Below are 21,592 nucleotides of genomic sequence, written 5' to 3'. Positions count from 1 at the left end.
GAGGAACGCCGGCAGCTTTGTGGAGTTTCGACCTAATGTCGCGACTTGAGGTCTAGCGACAGGGGAAAACCTAAAAGAGCTGGGGGCGTCTGACTGATTCTCACCGAAGCGATGGTGAGCAGTGCTCAAACCTAAGGCTAGGGACAAGAAATGTATTAGTTAGTAAAGGTAAGTAAAGGATACAAATGAGAGCTTACTGACCTAGGGACAAGAGGTCGAAACTGAGGTCCCTAGGGCAGCAGAGGCTGGTTTATATACATGGGAAGATTTAGGGCAGGCTGTGCACGTTGGTCCGTGCGCAGCTGGTCTGTGCGCAGCATGCCGACGCGGCCCCGGGGGCCGGTGAGTCAAAGCGGCTGTGTCAGCGGGGCCTGAGCTGTGCCGTGCACTGCCGTCCTATCTAATCTGATCGTACAGTAGATAATGATGTGTCCGTATCGGGCAGGTAGTACAGAGGTCGCGGGTTCGAGCCCGCGAAAAGGAAAAATTAAAAAACGGCTAGGCGCCGTACCAACTCGTGACATGGGGCCTCTGGCCCTGGCTACTTGCATGCCTGAGCTTGTGAGCTCATTCTTGAATGCATGCTTCAACACATGTGTTGGAACAATGGTGCGACAGTGTGGCAAGTGTGTTTGTCCATGGGCATAGTCATGCCCATAAGGGACAATTGCATAGTGTACATACATTGCGCACAGTCATTATATACTATGATAGGGGCCTTTGGCCCCCAGCTACTCATGCACCCAAGCTTTCGAGCTCATTCCTGACCACATGGGTCAGTGTGTTTCAACATGTTTGTTCATGGGTGCAGCGATGCCCAGAAGTGACAAATGTGTACTATACATGTTGGAACAATAGTGTGATGATGTGGCAAGCATGTTTGTCCACAGGCATAGCATGTTGTTGAAACATGCTGACCATGTGGTCAGGAACAAGCTCGAAAGCTCGGGTGCATGAGTAGCTGGTGTTGAAACATGCTGACCCGCATGGTCAGGAATGAGCTTCAAAGCTCGGGCGTGCGAGTAACCAGGGGCTGAGGCCCCTATCGTAGTATATAATGACTACATGCAATGTATGTACACTACACAATTGTCCCTTATGGGCATTACTACACCCGTGGACAAATGTGCTCACTGCACCGTTGCACCATTGTTCCAACAAAACACACTTACCAACTGTTTCCCTTTTGTTCCAATACTAGATGCCTTCCTGCAGGATCCAAATAGCCTGCAGATACAAGCCAAAGTCTGAAATAAACCTGTTTTGTCAACCCATTGATGAAACAACAGGGCAACAGTGTGGCAAGCACATTTGTTCACAGGTATAGCAATGCTCATAAGGAACAATCATGTACTAGTATGTACATCACAACAATCATTTTATACTACAAATATACTACAAGGAGGGGGGCCTCTGGCCCCTACTAGCATGCCCAAGCTTGCAAGCTCATTCCTGAACATGTGCTTCAACAACCATGCCAGAAAAAAGTACCCAGAGCTGTTAACAGCTGTTTACAAAAACTTACCACAAATGATGAATGAGGGTAGGCATGAAAGAGGCAAGCAGGTTAATTGTGTTTGAGCCAATGAGAGCAGAGCAGAGCTAACAACAATATCTGCAATGTTTGGTCTCGCCTGGAAGAGGGGGGGACAGGAAATTCGGCATCTAACAATGTAGCAACAGTCATTGTCATTTTCGAGGCCAGCCAGATCAACCACTTTGCCAAGACTTAGAGGTCAATTCTATTCTGCGATCACATCCATACCTCTGTGAGAAGGTGTTTAATGATACCAGATATATCCTTGACACAGTAGACCGAAAGAACGAAAGTCTGTGACATGTCCGATGGTCGCAGTGTGACCATGGTACCAGGACCGCTCAAGATCGTAGCAGGAGTATGAATGTTTTCGATTATCAAAAGCTCTCTTTATGCAATGAAGTTTTGAGATTCGGGAAAGGAGCTACTGTGATGCCCGATTGCTTCCTAAACCATTGCATCACGCGAATGTATGGAGTTCTGTTTCCGCTCGAAACAATCAGGGCCATTGTCCAGAGGATAACTTAAATCTCACGAGAGTATAAGTCCTACGCAACTGAGAGATGCAACATGTCTTATCATTCAACCTACAACACACAAAAGCAGGAGACTAAAGCAAGTAGAACTTGGTGCGTTACTTGAGCTCTGGCAAGAACAGTTCCTTGAGAAGCCGCGCCGTGTCTGCGGGGCTTGTAACAGAGTGCCCAATCGTTCGTGGATCGGTGTATATCTCAAAGTCGTTCCCCCCCTGTGAACATCGCTTGTAGCATAAGCTTATTTGCTGCAGCTCCTCCATTGACTGACCTTATATGTTTTGTCGCCAAAGAAGTGGATTTCCTCAAATTGCTCGTCTTCCACGTGTCGTAGGCAGTACACCTTGTCCCAGCCATTCGGAAAGACATCAAATGAAATTTGCCCACCGATAGAGAACGTCAGACCGTAGTCGGAGAATTTCTCACGGAGAACATCGACGAAAGCTGCCCGTAGACCGTGTTGCTGGAAAACATACTCCGTAAATTATATTATCTACGGGAGAAGAGCCATCGGCGAACCTTGTCATATGCCTCGAATTCGTGTCGTTCTTGTACCCTGCGCACAAGGTTATATTCAGCTACAAACACGAGATTGACAGGACTGACGTTGCGTTTCGCCCAATGGGACTGACGTTGATCATGCCGTTACGGAACTCAATAAACGTACCCCTGTATTGACCTGTCAATCTTTGATGAAGAGGTACCCCCGCGCAGAATAGCACCTCTTGATAGGAATATCGAGGTCCGCGATGTAATGGAGGATGAAATTTGCTAGTTTCTTGTATCGTTCTTCTCCAATGTACTTGATGAAGGACTGGGACGGTAGAGGCTGCGCGTTTTTGAACGCAGTCAGACCGTTCTCAGCAAATATATAATCGAACTCTTCGACCACTGTATCCTAAATGAGCGCGAGTATGACAGATAGGAGTATGAATGTACCGCTCGAGCCGGTGACTGCAAGCTGCTCGGAGACCTTGACGAAGTCGGAGCCCGACACGACGCCGATGACAACCTTCTTGCGCAATGCTCGCAAAATTTGAGTCATCTCGAGCGACACTGTCTGGCACAGATGTTGAGATCATGTCTTGACTTCAGTCTGCACCACGTCTGTACGACGTACTTGTCTTGCCGGAGTCAGCGTGCCGTCGTTATCGAAGAGGACCAGTTTCTTGAGCGGTCTATCGGCAAACACAGATACCATTGTGGGTTATGTGGCGGTCGACTGGGGTATCAACGTGTAGTAGTTGTGCGAATGCGGATGGAAGCGAAGCGGTGCACGACTGGAGATGCATGTTGCTGTATATCATCGATAGAGCGCTCTTCGACCATGGTTCGCGCTTGATCAAGTCTATTCCCCACGTCCCGCGGGGCAACACACCCTCTCGTACATGTTCTCTGAAATCGCGTGTGCAAATATTCGATGTCGTGCGCTACATAGTATAAGGCTACAGCGTTCAAAGATTAAACGTTCATTTACCGCCAAGTGCTTTCAGACGTGCTTCCGCCGCCCGCGCTCTTCGCTCCCGCTCAATCCTTGCCCTCATCTCCGGTGTCAACCCCGCGATACTCTCAGCAGCACCTGCAGAGCCTCCCAGCCTCCTTGGCCCAGCCGCAGACTCTGCATGAGCTGTTGTCGTGCGCGACGGCGCGACCTCTGGCACCGGGCTAGGCGTACGCCCCTCTTTCTCCTTCTCCTTGACCTCGCGCTCCTTCACGCGCTCCTTCAGCCCCTTCCGCCGCGCCTTCTTCTTCTCCTCTCGCCCCTCTTCCATCTCTGTGCTGAGAACGCTGGGTACCCGCGCGCCCTTCTCCGTCCCAAGCCAGTCCCACCAGTCGGCATGAACGGCGGCGCAGCGTCTGAACACGTCACGCACAGCACGGCTGCGCGCAAGGTCGTACGCGGTCCGTCGTGAGCCCGCCAGGAGCGCAGGGGCATCGGACGCATCGGACATCTGCCCTTCGTCTTCCCCTCCGGCGCCTACGGGAACGTCCAAAGTCGGGTTTGCACGCATGTCCTCGAGTAGCCATTTCGCAAGTTCTGCCTGGCCGTGACGCGCGGCGATCTGCAGAAGTGTACCACCCCTCTCGTTTGTCCATTCTGGCACGGCGGTGTCCACGCCTCCTAGACTAGTGCCCTCGCGCTCCCAAAACGCTTTCAGAGCATCTAGACGGCCTTTGGTAACCATCTCAAGCAGGCGACCCCATTTCTCCCTCATCGATATTTCTTCAGACGTGAGCTGCTGTTGCTTCTCTTTTGGCTTCGCAGGCTCATGTGGAGCAGCGGTCGGGGGTTTCGGCTTCGGCTTCGGCAGAGAAGCGAGATAGGCCTCGTCTTGCGCACGTAGCGCCTCCTCCGTCAAGTGAGAGACCTTGACACGAGTGAGTTCCAGTAAGCAGCGCAATAGCTCCGACTGGGTCTGTAACACCGTGTCAGCCTCACGAGCCCATACCTTTAAATAATGCGTACCGGACGTCGCGTGGGGAAAGGGAATGTACGCAGGCGTTCATCACCTTGAAAAGGATGTCAATCGGTATGTAAGGCTGCCGATAAGTGTGGCGTACCCTTCAATATGACTGCGTTCTCATAGTCAAGGAAAATGCGTCTATTCGAGATACTCGCCCTGATGAAAATACGTTCGCACTCGTCTATTTCTTCGGCCCAATCTTGCAGGAGATTTCGGATATCCTGGATATGCTTTAGCTTGATGGGTCATATGCTGCAGGCGCACCCAGACCTACGTCTCGCAAAGCCTGCTCGCCATAGCGACGGAGCATGGCACCAGCACTGACGGCCTTGGACTTTGTATTGTCATTCGCCGACTGTGCGCCACCCTGCTTCCTACGTGCTTATAGAGGCCAGTGCCGTGAGCAATTTCGACGCGACGCAAGCGATCAGGACTCACTAGTGTAGCGATGGAATGTCTTATGTTTCAAGACTTCAGTGTCGGGCTTTGGCTTCCGTGGTTTGCCCTTTTTCGTCAGACCGCCTTGATCATCGACTTCACTATCGGCAGCCTTGACGCGAACAATGGCACCAGCAAAATGCCCCCCTGCAGTCATGAACATCGCCCATGTGCGGCCGCGATCTCCACCGTTCTGCATCTCCTTCAGCTCATCGAGATACGACGGCGCGGGGGTCCCAGATGGGAACAGCGCTTTGTAGACGCCGACTTGGGTGGACGGAGGCGAGTGGAACCACGCGAGGGGTGTCTGCGGGGCAGTAGTTATTGCAGAGTCTGGAGAGGGAGACCGCGCGAGCTTGCGCGTTTTGTGTATGAGCGTCGCGACCGCATCCGAGTCTTCAGAGTCCCCTTCCGACGAGGATGCAGAACCTGAGATGGAGTCCTCCAGTCCTGGTTATCTGTAAGCGACCGAATCGAAATAATGACATCCAGAGATGTCGACTCACCGTCTACAAGCTGAGCGAATTGACTTTCCGACACCGGCGCGCCGCCGTTCAGCCTGACCTTGACATTATATCTATGCCAATCGGAGCGATAATGTGCGCGCTGCTCATCCACATCTGCAAACATAGCACCAAGACAGACATTGCATGCGCGCGAGCTTGCGCCAGAGGCCGCCGCCGGCACAGGGGACTCGGATCGAGCTTCGGGAGGTGATGCTTGCGCTTGATCGAAGTCGTTGCGAGGGATCAAAGTATCCAGCAATTCCTTTGGTAGGGAGAAGACGTGGTATTGAGATGAGGACATGTCGGGTATTTTTACAAATGGATCAAATGTGGAGTTGTACGTAGCCTAGAGTGTTAATATATAGAGCTTGGTACAGTACGTCGAGTCAGACAAACCGCCAAGAACTAGAGACACAGGTTGCGGCAGCGGAATAGCCTTGTATGTAGGACCCAGGAACTCGAGTATGACTTATCGACCGAGCCCGGTCGCGAGAGGCAGTACCTGTCTCTGATTAATATGATCGCGGATGACTATCAAGTGAGTCGACGCGATCACGTGCGACGCGCGAAGCTGGTGCTTCAATCCTTCAGAATCAGATGCCTCTGAACTCACTCTCTCGCGAACTTGCATAAGTCCGGTGTACACGCGTAAGTAATTCGTTCATAAGAGGTGTTTACGATAAATGCGAGGATACCTGTACACATTCATCCATGGCATTAGCGGAACAGTTTGCTGGTGGGCGCGATGATCACAATTCATGAGCGCAATGATGAGACTTGCGATGGAGTTAATCTCATTGAAGACATTGTCAAAAAACACAATGCTGTGTCAGTACAAAGGCTCTACGTGGGTAGCACGACGATGATGGGGCCATGGGCCGCCATACAACAGGGACATATGAGCATACCAAATCCTATCTTCATTGATGATCTCCCAAAGTACAAGCTCATAGCTTACCTGACGGCGTTTCTTGTCCACATCCACAGTCACATTGTCAAGTATTACATCGTTTTAACCGCTGCAAGCAATGCTAACGAGGTGGGTGCAAATGTGTTCGTTCCAAACGAACAGGTGATTGAACAGGTCAAGTTCCTTGATGTTCGAGAGGCGTAAGGTACTAGACGGTAATAGGACATCCTCAAGCGAGAATGAGTGTTGGGCTGCTTTGAGCCGTTGTCAATCGAGGAGTGTATTGAATTCAGTGATAACACGCCCAGGCATTTCGGTGAATGATATCCTATTGAGCGTGCGTTAAGCTTCAGATCATCTCCCGAACAGCTGAGAATCAGACCTCTGATATCGAGCGACCGGAGAAGGGGTACATTCTGCAGGTATACCAACATGAGTCGACGGAGATGGTTTCATATATACCGTTCCTGGTTAGACAGTGACGAACATTGGTAGGCACAGACCTTCAGTAGCGACGCCTTGAATGAAGTAGACGCGTGCGCATCTTCCAGGCCCATCCTGGCGTCGTCGCGAGCTGCCTACACAGAGTCTACATGCGTGGACAGTCTTGCATATCTAGGTGGAAAAGCAGTAGTCAAGCGCCGTGCTCGGCATCAATAGGGCTGATCACAGTACGGATTCCAGCGCGGATTCGAGCAGATTTCAGCTCGAATTCCGCGCTGGATTTCGCGCCTCGGTCGATGACCGAGCGCATGCGGCATTGTCCGCGCACCGCTCAAAGTATTACGTAATGAGCATATATTTCTCAATTGCCGCCCGCTTTGAGAGGTGTCAGGGTTGCTGAATTCTTGTTGCCTGTTCGTTCGTTCACAGAGCGCCCACCTCTTTTGGTAATTCCAACCTCGGCGGCCGAGCGGCAGCCACTGACAACGCATGACATGCGAGCCTCAACTACAAGTCTCGTATCGTGCAGTACTTATAAGAATGTGGACAATGATACAGCCTCTGAGGTTATTATTGAATGATCTGTATTCAGCTGATACTGCTCCTGAATATCAATGATGTGCTTGTACTACTTAGTATATGAATTGATTACATGACCCAGTATAGGATGTCGCTCTCTAATATATGTGTTTCTTGATACAATACAAATTGCTCATGAAGGCATCTAAAAATGAGACATATATGCTCATTACGTAATACTTTGAGCGGTGCGCGGACAATGCCGCATACGCTCGGTCATCGACCGAGGCGCGAAATCCAGCGCGGAATCCGAGCTGAAATCTGCTCGAATCCGCGCTGGAATCCGTACTGTGATCAGCCCTAATATGGAGCGTTTCAAGGATGTAAGCAATGAATTAATGACATCGGATCGATGTACGCCATTCGGATTTCCACGATACATATGATTTAGTATAAACAGGACATAGCAGCAGAGACACCTTACAACACAGCTCCCATAACACAGAAGGTAGACAAGGACAGTAGAGGTGTTTGGTTGTGGCCGCGCGTAGGCGATTGAAGGGATGCTTCTTACATACAAATTTTGTGACAGGACGCGACCGTGACTGCGTTCATGCGCCACAGCGTCAACACGACCACGCGCGTCTTAATAGCTCAGACGCGTCTCATTTGGTGCACGTATCCAGTCGTGTCCAACCTTCTCAACTATGTCTACAGTCTCCCCTTCCTTCAAAGAGAACATGCCTTTAACACGGTAAGTGGCATCGTCGCTACTCCATAATCGTGACGCGACCGACGCGCCTTCAGTACCGCGACAGAGACGTTCAAGGACGACACAGAGTCCCAACCCTCATCTAAGAGACGAAAGCTTGGGCCTTCTAGCTCGTTACCTCATGCCTCTCAGACAACACAACAGCCGTCCTTTGCGGAAGTCCTGGAGCGGCTCAAGGAAGATGCAGGCGAAGCCAGAGGTAAATCGAGTCCACTGTGTCGCGCATGAGATCTCCTATCTAAGCCACGGGTATAGGTGCAGAGGGCGGTGCGGACATGTGGTCCAGGCCTCTGCTACAACCGCTAAACGAGAAGAAGGACACCATAAGTAAGCTAGCTTTGACGTACTGGCAACTCCTGTTTAATGAGTATTATAGCCTTCCAGCAGATTGATATAGAGGATGCGGTGGATTCTACCAGCGGCGGCGTGGGCTTAAGGATGTTCGGTGTCACAGAGGTATAAAACTGTCATAATAGTTGTTGACCTCGCTGACTCCGATGCTAGGCGGGGCACAGCGTTTTAGCCCACATCACTGATTTCCTCCCTTACTTCTACGTCGCTGCACCCCGAGGCTTTACGGAGAGTGATTCCTGGGCCTTCCAGGAGTACCTGAATGTCAGTCATCTTCAGAAGAGTGACTTCATTTTGTCTATTGTTTACCTTTCGGATAGAATGCAGGAAATGGCGGCATGGTTCGGAGTATCGAGTTCGCCCAGAAGCGGAGTCTGTGGAGCTACCGTGGTGACGATTGGATCGTATTCTTGAAAATTACACTCATCGACCAACGAAGTTTGCCGAAAATCAGAGATAAGTACCCTCGTCCTCTGTTTCCACGTTTAAGCTAAAGACCCTTGGGTGATCACGCATTTTTGAGCGAGGGGAATGTCAGTTCAGAGATCTCTTCACTGGTGCTGTGCCAACCTTCGAAAGTAATATTGCCTACACCCTTCGTTTCATGATTGACACCAAGGTGAGGAGATCTCGTATTGTTATGTAAATCTACTCATTGTGTGCGTAGGTGGTCGGAATGAACTGGATCGAGGTGCCTGCCGGCAAATACAAGCTCTTGGGAGAAGGAAAGAAGCGTTCTCATTGCCAGATTGAGATACAAGTCAAGTCAGTCGGTGTCTCAAGCTCCTTTACTTGTATTCACTCGTATCTATGTAGATGGGATTGCTTCATCTCGCACGCGCCTGAAGGGCAGTGGTCAAAGATTGCACCGTTGCGAATCCTCAGCTTCGACATTGAATGTGCCGGCCGCAAGGGCATATTCCCTGAACCTGGTGTCGATCCCGTAATTCAGATAGCCAACATGGTGACTCGGCAAGGTGGGTAGTCTGCGTTTTGTCGTAATATGTCCCGCGTTGCTCATCTTGTTGTAGGCGAAAGCAAGCCTTTCATCCGCAATGTCTTCACCCTCAACACATGTTCTCACATTGTCGGCTCTCAAGTCTTGTCCTTTGATGACGAAGCAAAGCTTCTCGAATCATGGAGAGATTTTGTTGAGCAGGTCGATCCTGACGTTGTCATTGGCTATAACATTTCCAATTTCGATTTGCCGTATCTAATTGACCGGGCGAAAGCCGTAAAGGCGAACAAATTCCCCTATCTTGGTAGGATAAAGGGTGAGTGTAACTTCACTCTGGATGACGAATGCTCATGATGACGATGCATAGGCGCGAAGTCACAGACAAAAGAGACGCATTTCTCGTCGAAGGCGTTCGGTCAACGCGACTCGAAGGAGACCGTGCTCGACGGACGGTTGCAGATCGATCTCTTGCAATACATGCAGCGAGAACACAAGCTTCGTAGCTATACGTTGAACTCGGTCTGCGCGCAATTCTTGGGGGAACAAAAGGAAGACGTGCACCACTCTGTCATTACGGATCTGCAGAATGGTACGCCCGAGTCACGGAGACGATTGGCGGTATACTGTCTAAAAGTGAGGCTCACGGCGACCGACAATTCGTGCATGTCATAACTAACGTGTTTCAGGATGCTTACCTGCCCCAAAGACTTATGGACAAACTGATGTGTTTCATCAATTATACGGAGATGGCACGTGTAACTGGTGTTCCGTTCAATTACTTGCTCGCTCGTGGACAGTCCATCAAGGTGCTGTCGCAATTGTATCGTAAAGCAAACGGTGACGGCTACGTGGTTCCTGCAATGCACGGAGAGGGTAAGTGGCATCTCTGGTGCGAGGATACCGTTAACGTGTGGCTTGTAGGGTCGGACGAGCAGTACGAAGGAGCAACGGTCATTGAGCCTAAGAAGGGTTACTACGATGCACCCATCGCTACGCTCGATTTCAGCTCACTGTACCCATCAATCATGATGGCACACAACCTCTGCTACACGACCTTGCTCGATAAGAAGACGATCGACCGCCTGGGACTGCAGAGGGATGTTGACTACATCCAGACTCCGAATAATGGTATGAAAAGAACTTCAATCCTTGGGTGTATCATGGAGTCTCATTTGTCCTCTCAGATTTATTTGTCAAAGCCGAGAGACGGAAGGGTCTCCTGCCAACGATTCTCGAAGACCTGATTTCGGCGCGAAAGCGAGCGAAGGCAGATCTCAAGAAGGAGACAGATCCGTTCAAGCGTGCCGTGCTTGATGGCCGTCAGCTTGCTTTGAAAGTCCGTGTAGCAGTCTGATCTACATATTCCTTGGTGTGCTGACATCCAGAACAGATCAGTGCTAATTCCGTGTACGGTTTCACTGGTGCGACGATTGGCAAGCTGCCCTGCTTGCCCATATCGTCCAGTGTCACTTCTTATGGTCGACAAATGATTGAGAAAACTAAGCAGGTACGACTGTTAATTCCATGATTATATATTGAGGTATTGACCATGTTTGCAGGAAGTCGAGGCTGAATACTGTATCGCGAATGGCCACTCTCATGATGCACAAGTCATATATGGTGATACTGACTCAGTCATGGTGAAATTCGGACCCACGGACCTTCCCGCGGTCATGGCATTAGGTACGTCTATGGCGTTCTCCTGCCAAGATACTGTTGTTCAAGGTCATGTCCAGGGAGCCAAGCGGCAGACTTTGTGACAGCAAAATTCATCAAGCCGATCAAGTTGGAGTTCGAGAAAGTTTACTTTCCTTACTTGCTGATCAGCAAGAAGCGATACGCTGGACTCTATTGGACGAGGCCGGAGAAGTACGACAAGATGGATACTAAGGGTATCGAGGTATGTCCACATTCAACCTAGCTTGAGACTGTAACTGTAACTGTTCCGCAGACGGTCCGACGGGACAACTGCCGCTTGGTTTCGACCGTTATCGAGACATGCCTCCACAAATTGCTAATTGACCGTGATGTCAAGGGTGCTGAGGAGTGAGTGAATACATGGTATATTGCGGCTTCTCCTCATAGCTGTATAGGTATACCAAACAGATGATCTCCGACCTCCTTCAAAACAAGGTTGATATGTCACAGTTGGTGATTACCAAGGCGTTGGCAAAGCCTCGTATGTGGAGCGATGGTCTCCTATGCTATGTTACGTGATAGCTGACTATCACTAGAGTATGCTGGAAAACAAGCGCACGTTGAATTAGCGGAAAGGATGAAGCAGCGCGATGCAGGTGCGTCTCAGCCAACTTGTTCATGGTGGTTGTCACTGAATTCCACTCGCAGGTTCTGCCCCAGCTATTGGTGATCGCGTTGCCTATGTGATAATAAAAGGAGCGAAGGGTAAGCTCTTAGCATTTGCTATCGATCTCCATTTATGACTGTGCCTGCTTTCGTAGGTGCTGCTGCGTACGAGAAGTCAGAGGACCCAATATACGTTCTGGAAAACAATATTCCCATCGACACCAAATACTACCTGGAGAACCAATTATCAAATCCATTGATGAGAATCTTCGAACCTATTCTTGGAGAGAAGGCAGCCTCTCTGTGTGAGCGCGTTTTTTTCTAGCCGAATTGCAATTAGAAGCTGATATTTTTCACCAGTATCGGGTGACCACACGAGGACGATTCAGATTGCAACGCCTACAGTCGGAGGACTGATGAAGTTTGCGGTCAAGACTACTACTTGTCTAGGATGCAAAACCCCGTTGCGTGCGAACAATGGCGTCAAGAGTACGTTCAGCTGCACGATCGTCATATGCATTTACCGAGCATTGTTGCAGATGGCGCGGTATGTAACAACTGTCGGCCTAAAATTGGCGAACTATTCCAGAAGCAGGTAGGTCGCATGCAGCCGCATGCCTTTCTGCCTCATGTACTGATTCCTTGTCTCGGTCTCAGGTAACAACGGCTTCGGAGCTCCAGGTCCGTTTTTCTCGATTGTGGACGCAATGCCAACGGTGTCAAGGTTCACTTCACCAAGTAAGTGCTTGCCTTACTGTCGATATCGACCGCCAACCTATCTCCGCTAGGATGTGCTGTGTACAAGTAAAGATTGTCCGATCTTCTACATGAGGAAGAAGGCACAAAAGGATGTCGAAGATGCAAACACGACCCTGGAACGCTTTGATCACGAACTTTGGTGAAATCAATCATGAGTTATGCTTGCGTGTGGTCGATGTAGTACTATCCTGTTTTGCATATTGTACACATATTATCCCTAGGTAATGAATGCATTTTGATCGTTGTACCGATGGCACATATTACATGGGTAGATGAGAAGTCTGGCAACGCTCATAGTGTGTAGTTGAGCTAAGTCGCGAGAGCTCAAGCTCCCATGGCTTTATCGTGGACACATGCTGTGGGTGTCTCCAGCAGGTCGCGTATGAACCCTACCTATCGGCTACTGATCCAGGGTACGCGGACCTACCCCGCGCCGAGCAAGGAACTAAACAGCCCATCGATCTGCTCCTCATGCCAAGCTCCGTGCACGACAGGGACCGGCACCATGAAGTTCTGCAGCTTCGGGTGTACCTCGTACCGCAGCTTCCGGCCCTTGCTCGCCTTGGTGTCGACCTTCAGTTTCCGCTTCGCCTTGCGCTCCCGCTGCTGGGCCATCCAGTCCTGCTCGCCGCCATCCCCGCCCCGCGTTTTGATAACGTCGCGCAACAGCTGCTGGTAGAAATCTAGGTCGTCGAAGATCTCCGGGTCCTCGGCGTCATCGCCCTCGGGCTCAGAGGCATCGGGCGCGCGCATCCGCTCGCCCTTGCCCCGCCGCGTGCGCGTACGGCCGAGCAGCTTGCTGCCGTCCACACGCAGGATCTCGTCGACCATTGGCACGACGCCTGCCGCGCGTACGTCTTTGTTGAACGCGTTGCGCCCCGCGAGCAGCACGCCCGGGGCGACCGCCTGCACCTTCGCGGACCACTTCGTGAGCGTGTGCACGAGGTGCGCGTGGTACGACGCCTCGAGTGCGGACGCATCCCCAGAGAGGCCGCGCAGTGCATCTACAGCGCTGCTGTCGGGGTCTATGCGCCGTCGTTTACGGGCGGGTGGCGTGACGTTTTCATTGTGCGTTAGGAGAACCTGGGTGGGAGTCAGCGATAGGTCGTGTGATGCAAGGAAGTGACAGGCGCACCTCTTGAAGTGAGAAAAGCTCGTCGGCAAGCGCGGCCGCTTCACCGAACATGCCATCGAGTGCTGTGCGCGCCGAGGGGTGACTAGAGAGCGTCTCGAGATACGCCCCCTGTATAACCGGTTAGCGGAGCAAGGCACTAGCATAGGCGAAGGCTTACGCTCGGTAGTCTGTTTGCTGCGGTGACAACCTTCTGCATCTGTATACGGGCATCCAACAACGTGTCCCAGAGGGCCTGGAGTGGGATTACCAAGTTAGGACTAGATTTACAGGCGCATGGCACACCGCAGACATTCGACTACAACTTCCTGTTGCAAAAGGAGAACTGGGACCAGTACGCGGAAGTGCACAAAGACGTCATTTTGCCTGTAGCGTACCAAGACCCTATCAGGCCGTTGCCGTCTGTGCATATACCACCGCACTGGTCACAACTCGGGTGCCTTTTCTGCGGCGATTGCGCTCAAAGTTACAACGTACTATTTGACGGGCAACTGCCTTGCCTTTCTGGCGGTCCTCTTCGCGCGTCTTGCGCAGCGCTAACGCAAGGTCGCCGCTGTGTTGTTCTTCATTCTCACCAATGCTTTGGTGCCTATTCATTTCAGAGGCGCGTGGAGGGTCAGATGGTATGTGTGCGCGCCCAGGCTGCTCTTCGCGATCGCTCTGAGCGGGCTCCGACTCGTCTTCGTCTTCGCCATCGTCCTCTTCCTCTTCCTGGGAGGAGCCGGGTGCACCTTCGCTGTCTGACTGGCTCGGCAGGGATCCCCCAGGCGAGCTGGCCTCGGGCTCGCTATGAGCTTCTGCATCCACGTCTTCGAACAGCTGCCTGCGCGTGGTGCGGACGCCATCGTACTTGGGGTCAGTCACGCTGTCGTGCAGTTTACGTATTGCCGAGGGCCTTAATGTCAAGAGGGGCGCCTGTTAATGGAGGGCTTGTTGGGGACAGCTGGGGGACTCACGCGACATCGACGTAGTGTTCCCTCGCAGCAGAATTATCGATGGGAGAATCATCTTCTGAGACCGCGCCTGCATGCACGTCCTCAGGATCGAGGTCTGATACGGGCCGGTGAACTAGGCACAGCAGTGCCAATTGTTGGGGGTTGCGCACCTGCGGGGGCAACCTCTGCTAGTTCTGCGAGTTGCTGGGCAAGGGAAAGGCCTAAACGCGGAAATGAGTGCAGGTGCCAATGCGTGAGATGCTGCTGGACATACGAGACATGAATCGAAAGCAGGAAAGCGGGCGAACAAGATGAGCAGAAAAGACCCTCGGTTAAGGACTGGAACAGACGGGGAATCTAGAAAAGAGAGGCGAGGCCGGGGCGAGGAGTATGATCGCGTGAGGAGAGATCAAATTCTCAGCCACCGGCGGGAGCGGGAGACAGTGTCGCAGCCGCGTCGACTCTTTCCCCGGAGCATTTTGCGCCGCGCCCCTCCACTTGTCCCCCCCTCGCCCTCGCCCTCGCCATCCTGGACCCCCTCTCGCTCAGATGCTTCACTGCGAACAACAATGGCAAAAAAGAACACCGTCTCCAGTATGTTTCTCTTTCCCCGTCGCTACCGCACGCATTACGTTTGCCTCGTTGCCTCGTTGCTTCGCACCCTCGTCCTCTATCGACTCATCACCCATATCTATTCGAATCATGGTCTGCATGCATTCAATGACGGTGCCCCACACACTTCGGGACGTCCGAGCGGTGTGCACGTCCACGAGGACTGACCCGTCACACTCGTCCGGATCGCAATTCGACCTTCACCTGACGAAGTTGCCTCGATCGTATCTATCTCCGATTCCGCATTTCGTGTGCCTCAGGGTCTGCGGTCGGCCCTGCTCTGAAGCTTTCGCGCCTGAATCTATCCCATATCACTCCCCGCACGCTGTATGATATGAAGTTGATACTGATCGCCACCTGCAGATCCTCCCAAACAACAAGCTCTCTCAATGTCGCCTTCTCACCCCCATACCGTAGGCCACCCCTCGGGCGCAACTCTGCTCGCTCCGGAGGACGACGACGACGACATATGCCCCGTCTGCGAGAGCGAGTGCACGTGCCAGAACAGAGCAGCGCCCAGCAGGAACGACGCAACCGTCTCTTCACTGCATTCTATTTCTACGTTCACTGCCTCCACCGCCGCGAGCTCTCCGGCTGCCGCAGGCGGTCTCGGGGCCCTCAAAATACGGCTTACTGTTCCACCCAATCTGAAATATCGCAAACATACCGCTGTCGACGCCCCAAACAGCAACATTCATCAGTCGGCGCTCGGCGTCCACGATCCCGCAGCGCCCAAGCGCAGAGGGCGTCCCCCGAAAGCAGTTGTTGCAGCCCGCAAAGCAGCGGAAGCAGCATTAACAGCTCAAAACGCCTCAGGAAACGAGGTCATACAAGGTTCGTATGGCGGGAAAGGCTTCGCCATAGTACAGGGTCCATCTGGCAAGGGCAATCAGAAATCCAAGGGCAAGACCACGACCGGAACCAAAGCTCCGGGTTACGCGAGGGCTACGCGCAAGGCCGTTCCCCGCGGCGACCAAAGCGACGACGCAAGCTTAGACAGGTTCCCTACGTTCGTGTCTGCCGCGTCTTCATCGACACACAGTAGCTCGTCAGAGTCATCTGACTCTGACTCTGAGCTCTCCTCCTTGGACTCAGAGCTCGAGGAGGAGACGCAGCATCTCATCAGAACTGAGAAAACCAAGTTACAGAGAGGATCTGGGAACGATACCATCCAAAAGCGCCGCCCTCATAGCGGCAACTGGGAAACACGATCCAGAAAAAGCAGTGTGGGAGTGGACGAGGAAGATGCAGACGTGGACAGCGATCAGAGTTGTAGCGGCGAGGATAGCGAGGACGACGAGACCAACAGCGACCAACACCACGACGAAGATGTGGATGCGGACACGGAGGGCGGGGGACTGGACGACGTTGAGCCCGACAACGAGGAGACAAGCAGTCGGATCGGCGTCACCTTTGGGGATGGAGCAGCAGGCTGGAGCGATGAGGACGACGAGTCCTCTTTCGATGCCGACCTGTTTTTCGCCAATCTGGATGGCTCTTCCGACTCCGACTCATCTGCCGAGAGAGACGACTTTGATATCTTCGGTATGGGCTCAGATACGTTGTCGGCGGACGAGGATGATGCCTTACTCCTGATGGACATCGACTCGTCTGTGCAGGTGCGCCGGGGCCAAGGCGAATTCGAGTTCGGATTTGGGCTCGATACCCTGTCCTTCGGATGGGACGGGCAACTGTTCCTGACGAGTTCGAGCCCGCCGAACGTGTTCAGTTGGGAGCTGCAGCACGGCAGTGGTGATGTCGAGATGCATAGCACGTCAGAACAGGGAACGGAGTCTGGCGACGACGACTCGGCGACGGTCGACGAGCTTCTCCTTGCAGAGACCGACGGCGAAACGACGGAGGACGAGCTCATCGACGACGATGGCCTGCCCAACCCGCGGGCCATGATGCTCTTCCGCTGGCCGAGCACAGTCTCTGCCATCAACCCGCTGTCCACCGTGGGCGCCGCTCCTACCGCGCCGCCGGACGCATCCGAGAGCATGCGCATCGCCCTCGCGTCTTTCTCTGCACACCAAGGTTCCCCTGCGCCCACACCCGCGGACATCCTCGCAGGGAAGATCTCGATAGATGATCTCGAGGACATCGAGATGGCAAAGTCGCCTGTAGAGGAGGCCCGCGCGGCGAGCAGAAGACGCTCCGGCGGCGTGCCAACGATGGGCGAGTTTGTTCCGCCCGTGGTGGGCACCCAGAATGCAGCGGTGATTGATGGGAAGGGCGGTTGTGTCCCTAGCCCGTTCCCGCGTTCGAAGGTAACAGTCAAGCGCAGCAAGGTTGCTAGTGGGACCGAGTGCGACGACTCTGCCGCTGGTGCCGTACGTATTTCTTGATCATCCGAAGATGGCGTTGCTCACACAGTGTGTTCTACAGATCGAACCACCCTCCGAATCAGTTATGTCCTCCACACAGTCATCAGACGAGACCGCAATGCACACGCAGCGCTCATTGTCGCAACCCTCAACTACCGATGCCATCGATCTCGATGATGTCCTAGATTCATCTTATCTCGACTCCGAGCCAATGTCGCAAGGCTACGACATCCAGCCGTTCGACCAGTCCATCTTGTCGGACAGCGCGGCGAGCGGCACACATATGCACAGCCTCAGCCGGTGGGACCGCATCCCGATGGCGACCTTCCGGCGCACGCGCGAGATCGCGTCGAACATGGAGGGCTCCGCGTCAGATACCGGGCTCAGCGTGTACCATGGCATGCGCTCTCTGCTCGGCAGTGCGATGCTGACGCAGCCCAAGCACAGCGATCGCAAGTCGGGCGCGGCACGCAAGCGATCGTCAAAGGGCAAGAGTGGACACCCACTCGCGACGAATGATCCCCTATCCCTACGCGATGGCGACCGGACGCCGACGTCGAGTGCACACCAAACACCCAAGTCATCGAAGAAGGAAGTGCGACGAGAAAAGGCGATGATGAAGCGCAAGATGATGGCGAAGCCCGCGCCGTACCGCCACCAGCAGCAGCACACTCACCATCACCTTCCAAATTTCAAGTCACGCGCGTCCAGCTCAATGCAGCGGATGGGCAGCCATGGGGGATCGTCGCCCTCGTTTGGCATGTAAAGTAACCCCAGGCACTGTGTTTGTAGGTGGTAGGTTGACGCAGGTCGCCTAGCACGCGCATTGTATATCCTGTAGCCCGTCGCAGCCGCTTTCTTCCGCCTAATTATTTCGCTTTCAGTTTTATCCCCGTCGTCTCTCGCTCCTTCCTGCCATCTCCATTTCATACCACTCCCCACTGCCCTTGCTCCATCTGTCCATTTTATGACCTTGGTTCCAATCCTGATGATGTATGTACTTGCGACGAAGCAATGCTCTTGATGAATAAATGACGTTAACTCCTCACATAATACATTGGCTGAGCACGAACCCGGACTCAGGACTAACTCAGGCGCCAGCGCCCAGAGAATCGTGACTTAAGGTACTTCTCGTGACGCAGGTGATACTGCGGCCGGGCGGCCGGAGAGCCCAGCTCGACTCAGGTTGTCCCTTTCGGTGAATGAGCAGCGTCGAGCACGGCCTTCTACGCGCACTCTAATCACCGACTGCCACTCTTTCTTGCATTATAATGGATCCTTTCGCCGAAGAGGAGAACCCATTTGGCGAGGTAGAGCCTGAGCGCATCCATTCAGACACGTCCTCTACCTCTCGAGTTGCTGTGTCTGAGCCGGCTTCACCACCGCGTCCCTCGCGCGCCCTCTCCTCGCCACCGGAGACCCCGCCATCCAAGAGAACCACCTTTCCCTCCCAGGGCTCGCATAGGCAGCCTCAGGTCTACAAGAACGACTTCTGCTGTGTCCGCGATCAATGGCTCCATTCAGGCGAGGATGTGGAGATACAGGTGAGCACTTCGTAGACTCTGCGGCTGCAACTTAGTCACAGAGGGCGCCCGCTGTCTGGTACGTGTGTGTAGATCATGGATGCGGTCAAGACATCTGCCAATGCGACGTCTCCCTACATTGCCTACGTCATTCGAGCAGGTGTACGTACCCTGGTAGCTCGTCTGGCTCCCGCAGGTTTCAATATTGATTACAGAATGCCGAAGCCCACCACCGCTACTCGGAATTTGAGTCCTTACGCACTAGTCTCGCTAAGCTATACCCAACTCTCATCATTCCGCCCATCCCCTCGAAGCAGACAATAGGAGAGTATGCGGCCAAGCAAGCCAAGGCCAAAGAGGATGCTGCAATGATTGCTCGCCGCAAGCGTATGCTGCAGACATTCCTCAACCGCATCGCTAGGCACCCCATCCTCTCCAATGAGCATGTGTTCCATCGCTTCCTTGATGGAGAGGTGTCCTGGGTATGTGACGAGACCTATCCAGTCCTCGAAGACCTGTTCTTACACTTGCCGTCCGTAGTCAGAGGTTCTGCATTCCCCACCATTGTCTTTGTTGCCCAAGAACATTCTCAAGGCACCTTCACACAATCCGACCGACCAGACCTCATTGCCAGCGTATGCTGCATTGCCCAATCCGTCTCCCGCCCATCCACTGCGACGACCAGACCAGCGTTTCTTGGACTCTGAGATATTCACAAACAAGTTTGCAGCACACTTGAGCGGCCCAATGGAGAAGGTGACTCGGCGAACAATGAAGCGGTGGTCAGGTACGCTTCGCGGCAGCATAGCCAATGAGATGAGTAGAATTTGACTGTGAGACGTCAGATTACGCCCAGGACCATTCAGAGCTTGGCGCTACGTTGAACGGGTTCAGTCTGAATGAATCTGGCCAGCTGTCGACTGCTATCGAGAAGACAGGCCAAGCCATTGATACCACGTACATGTCGACAACAGCCCTGGTTAGCATCTTTTCCCACAATTCAGCTCCCGCATTGACGTTGCCTATTCAGCTGCAAGAGTTTGAGCAGGATTGGGCGGAGCCTCTGCACGAATACAGCCAGTTTGCCTCCATCATCAAGAAGCTGCTCGTTTACAGGCACCAGAAACACGTGCAATATGAGATGACGCAGGACCAGCTTGAAGCCAAGCGTGAGCAGCTGGATGAACTTGAAATGAGTGAGCGTGAGGCCCGCAGGTTGGAGGAGGCCTTGAATCAAGGACGCGTTAGCAGTATCACCGCGACGCGTTCACGGAGTGCTGACGGCGAAACCGCGGCTACATCGACGGAGGACGATGAGGATGCCGCGGAGACGCCGCAACCGGAACCGTCAGTGTACCTTCCTCCACATCCAGGACCGAATCCTGTCCGGCGCAGGGCACCAGGGCTAGGCTTTCTCAATGCGCTGAGCTATACCCTGCATGGAATGATGGACGTAGATCCTGAGACCGCGCGGCGAAACAATATTAGCAAGACACGGGAGACGATCTCCCAGGTGTGTAAACTCTCACAATAGTCGTGACTAAGTCAACTTACATATCTGCGCGTAGCTCGAGGATGCCTTGCATCTTTCTGCCCAGGACTTGAAATATTCCAGCTCAACGATACAAGCTGATCTCGACCGCTTCCAACGACAGAAGGTTGCGGATTTGCGGGAAATGACCATCAGCATGGCTAGGAGCCACCGAGACTGGTGTAGGAAGGTGTGTGGTGACGGAATCCATCTGTGCCTGTCTTTCATACTTTTGATTGTGCAGAACCTCGCTGCTTGGGAGGAAGCGAAGGCTGAGATCGCGAAGATACCTGATCACCCTAATCGGATACCTGAAGGAGCAAATGGCAAAGCTACTGCCAATAGGAGAGACTCGACTGCAACTATCAATGGACGTTGAGCTCCCATGACGAAAGCTGGGAAGAAAGCTGTTTGTCCTTGTTCTTCGCTCATGGGCCGTCGCTCCGGGTAGATCACTCGTGCTAATCGCTTTGCTCACTCGTTCCTTATCATGTATATGCTAGATACTATTAGGAAGCCATTTAGTCGTGTTGACTTGTGGACGAGGGACATGGAGCGGAGCGCGTTTCTGATCGAGTGCTTGATGGTCATCAACTGCAAGCGATTTGTTTGTATGGTACGAAGTCCTCGAGCTCATATATACATCGTGTTATCATAGTGATTTGATGAAGTCAGCTGGCTCAATGGCCTACTCGAGTACAGCTGCTCGTGGTAGGAGGGCTCAAGCAATTGACTCGCTGTCGGACGCATCACTGCACCCCTTGGTTCGTAGTCGAAGCTACTGCACCTGAACAACAGTCCATGACAACTTCCCGGACTACTACCAGACGGCGTCCCGGTAAAAGCCGTAGAAGATGAGGACAGGACTATCGACAACGTGAGGCTCTGCAGAAAAGTCATACGTGTTCCGGAGAGGACAGATGCACTTACTATGTATCTCGCCCTATGCTCCACACATCCGTGGCTTAGTTTGTAGTACTGACTGCATGCTTGTGCTGCCAGGTGGAGCCTATTTTATTCCAGTTCCATATAGTAT

General features: G+C 52.9%; 5 protein-coding genes across 5 annotated transcripts; 2 read left to right on the top strand and 3 right to left on the bottom strand.

The window, feature by feature from the left end:
• Positions 1-2,171: 2,171 nt before the first annotated feature.
• On the bottom strand, positions 2,172-3,327 carry POSPLADRAFT_1179833 (hypothetical protein; the record flags this gene model as incomplete). Its single annotated transcript, XM_024488702.1, has 7 exons — positions 3,191-3,327; positions 3,010-3,130; positions 2,793-2,961; positions 2,677-2,739; positions 2,590-2,626; positions 2,342-2,533; positions 2,172-2,285 (listed from the first exon to the last, which is right to left on the bottom strand). The coding sequence occupies exons 1-7, from the start codon at positions 3,269-3,271 to the stop codon at positions 2,172-2,174; spliced, it is 777 nt and encodes a 258-aa protein (XP_024340990.1). The 5' UTR covers positions 3,272-3,327.
• Positions 3,328-3,467: 140 nt separating this feature from the next.
• On the bottom strand, positions 3,468-5,869 carry POSPLADRAFT_1073800 (hypothetical protein). The gene is made up of 6 exons (XM_024482640.1): positions 5,480-5,869; positions 4,974-5,423; positions 4,810-4,916; positions 4,633-4,756; positions 4,538-4,581; positions 3,468-4,487 (listed from the first exon to the last, which is right to left on the bottom strand). The coding sequence occupies exons 1-6, from the start codon at positions 5,778-5,780 to the stop codon at positions 3,540-3,542; spliced, it is 1,974 nt and encodes a 657-aa protein (XP_024340989.1). The 5' UTR covers positions 5,781-5,869; the 3' UTR covers positions 3,468-3,539.
• Positions 5,870-12,919: 7,050 nt separating this feature from the next.
• On the bottom strand, positions 12,920-15,091 carry POSPLADRAFT_1032627 (hypothetical protein; the record flags this gene model as incomplete). Its single annotated transcript, XM_024476875.1, has 8 exons — positions 12,920-13,579; positions 13,632-13,739; positions 13,789-13,888; positions 14,006-14,073; positions 14,106-14,493; positions 14,585-14,696; positions 14,734-14,784; positions 14,989-15,091. The coding sequence occupies 8 exons, from the start codon at positions 15,089-15,091 to the stop codon at positions 12,920-12,922; spliced, it is 1,590 nt and encodes a 529-aa protein (XP_024340988.1).
• A 473-nt stretch (positions 15,092-15,564) lies between these two features.
• POSPLADRAFT_1073798 (hypothetical protein) lies at positions 15,565-18,551 on the top strand (the record flags this gene model as incomplete). The annotated part of the gene is made up of 2 exons (XM_024482639.1): positions 15,565-17,508; positions 17,564-18,551. 2 exons carry the CDS (start codon positions 15,565-15,567, stop codon positions 18,266-18,268), a joined length of 2,649 nt encoding a protein of 882 aa, XP_024340987.1. The 3' UTR covers positions 18,269-18,551.
• Positions 18,552-18,694: 143 nt separating this feature from the next.
• POSPLADRAFT_1179826 (hypothetical protein) lies at positions 18,695-21,189 on the top strand. Its single transcript, XM_024488701.1, has 8 exons — positions 18,695-19,046; positions 19,119-19,187; positions 19,241-19,507; positions 19,566-19,812; positions 19,871-20,004; positions 20,056-20,538; positions 20,594-20,746; positions 20,801-21,189. The coding sequence occupies exons 1-8, from the start codon at positions 18,774-18,776 to the stop codon at positions 20,933-20,935; spliced, it is 1,761 nt and encodes a 586-aa protein (XP_024340986.1). The 5' UTR covers positions 18,695-18,773; the 3' UTR covers positions 20,936-21,189.
• Positions 21,190-21,592: the final 403 nt, after the last annotated feature.

The sequence above is a fragment of the Postia placenta genome, assembly GCF_002117355.1.
Source record: "Postia placenta MAD-698-R-SB12 unplaced genomic scaffold POSPLAscaffold_4, whole genome shotgun sequence".
NCBI lineage: Eukaryota > Fungi > Basidiomycota > Agaricomycetes > Polyporales > Adustoporiaceae > Rhodonia > Rhodonia placenta.
The sequence above is the reverse complement of the archived record's forward strand: the minus strand, read 5'-3'. Positions and strand labels throughout refer to the sequence as shown.

Coding starts and splice junctions, on each gene's coding strand:
- POSPLADRAFT_1073800 (XM_024482640.1), bottom strand. CDS start 5,780: ATGTCCTCATCTCAATACCACGTCTTCTCCCTACCAAAGGAATTGCTG. Junction 4,917..4,973: donor GACATTCCATCGCTACACTA/GTGAGTCCTGAT, acceptor GGCCTCTATAAG/CACGTAGGAAGCAGGGTGGC. Junction 4,757..4,809: donor GCGAGCAGGCTTTGCGAGAC/GTAGGTCTGGGT, acceptor AAGCATATCCAG/GATATCCGAAATCTCCTGCA.
- POSPLADRAFT_1179826 (XM_024488701.1), top strand. CDS start 18,774: ATGGATCCTTTCGCCGAAGAGGAGAACCCATTTGGCGAGGTAGAGCCT. Junction 19,188..19,240: donor CCTACGTCATTCGAGCAGGT/GTACGTACCCTG, acceptor TATTGATTACAG/AATGCCGAAGCCCACCACCG. Junction 20,539..20,593: donor CACGGGAGACGATCTCCCAG/GTGTGTAAACTC, acceptor ATCTGCGCGTAG/CTCGAGGATGCCTTGCATCT.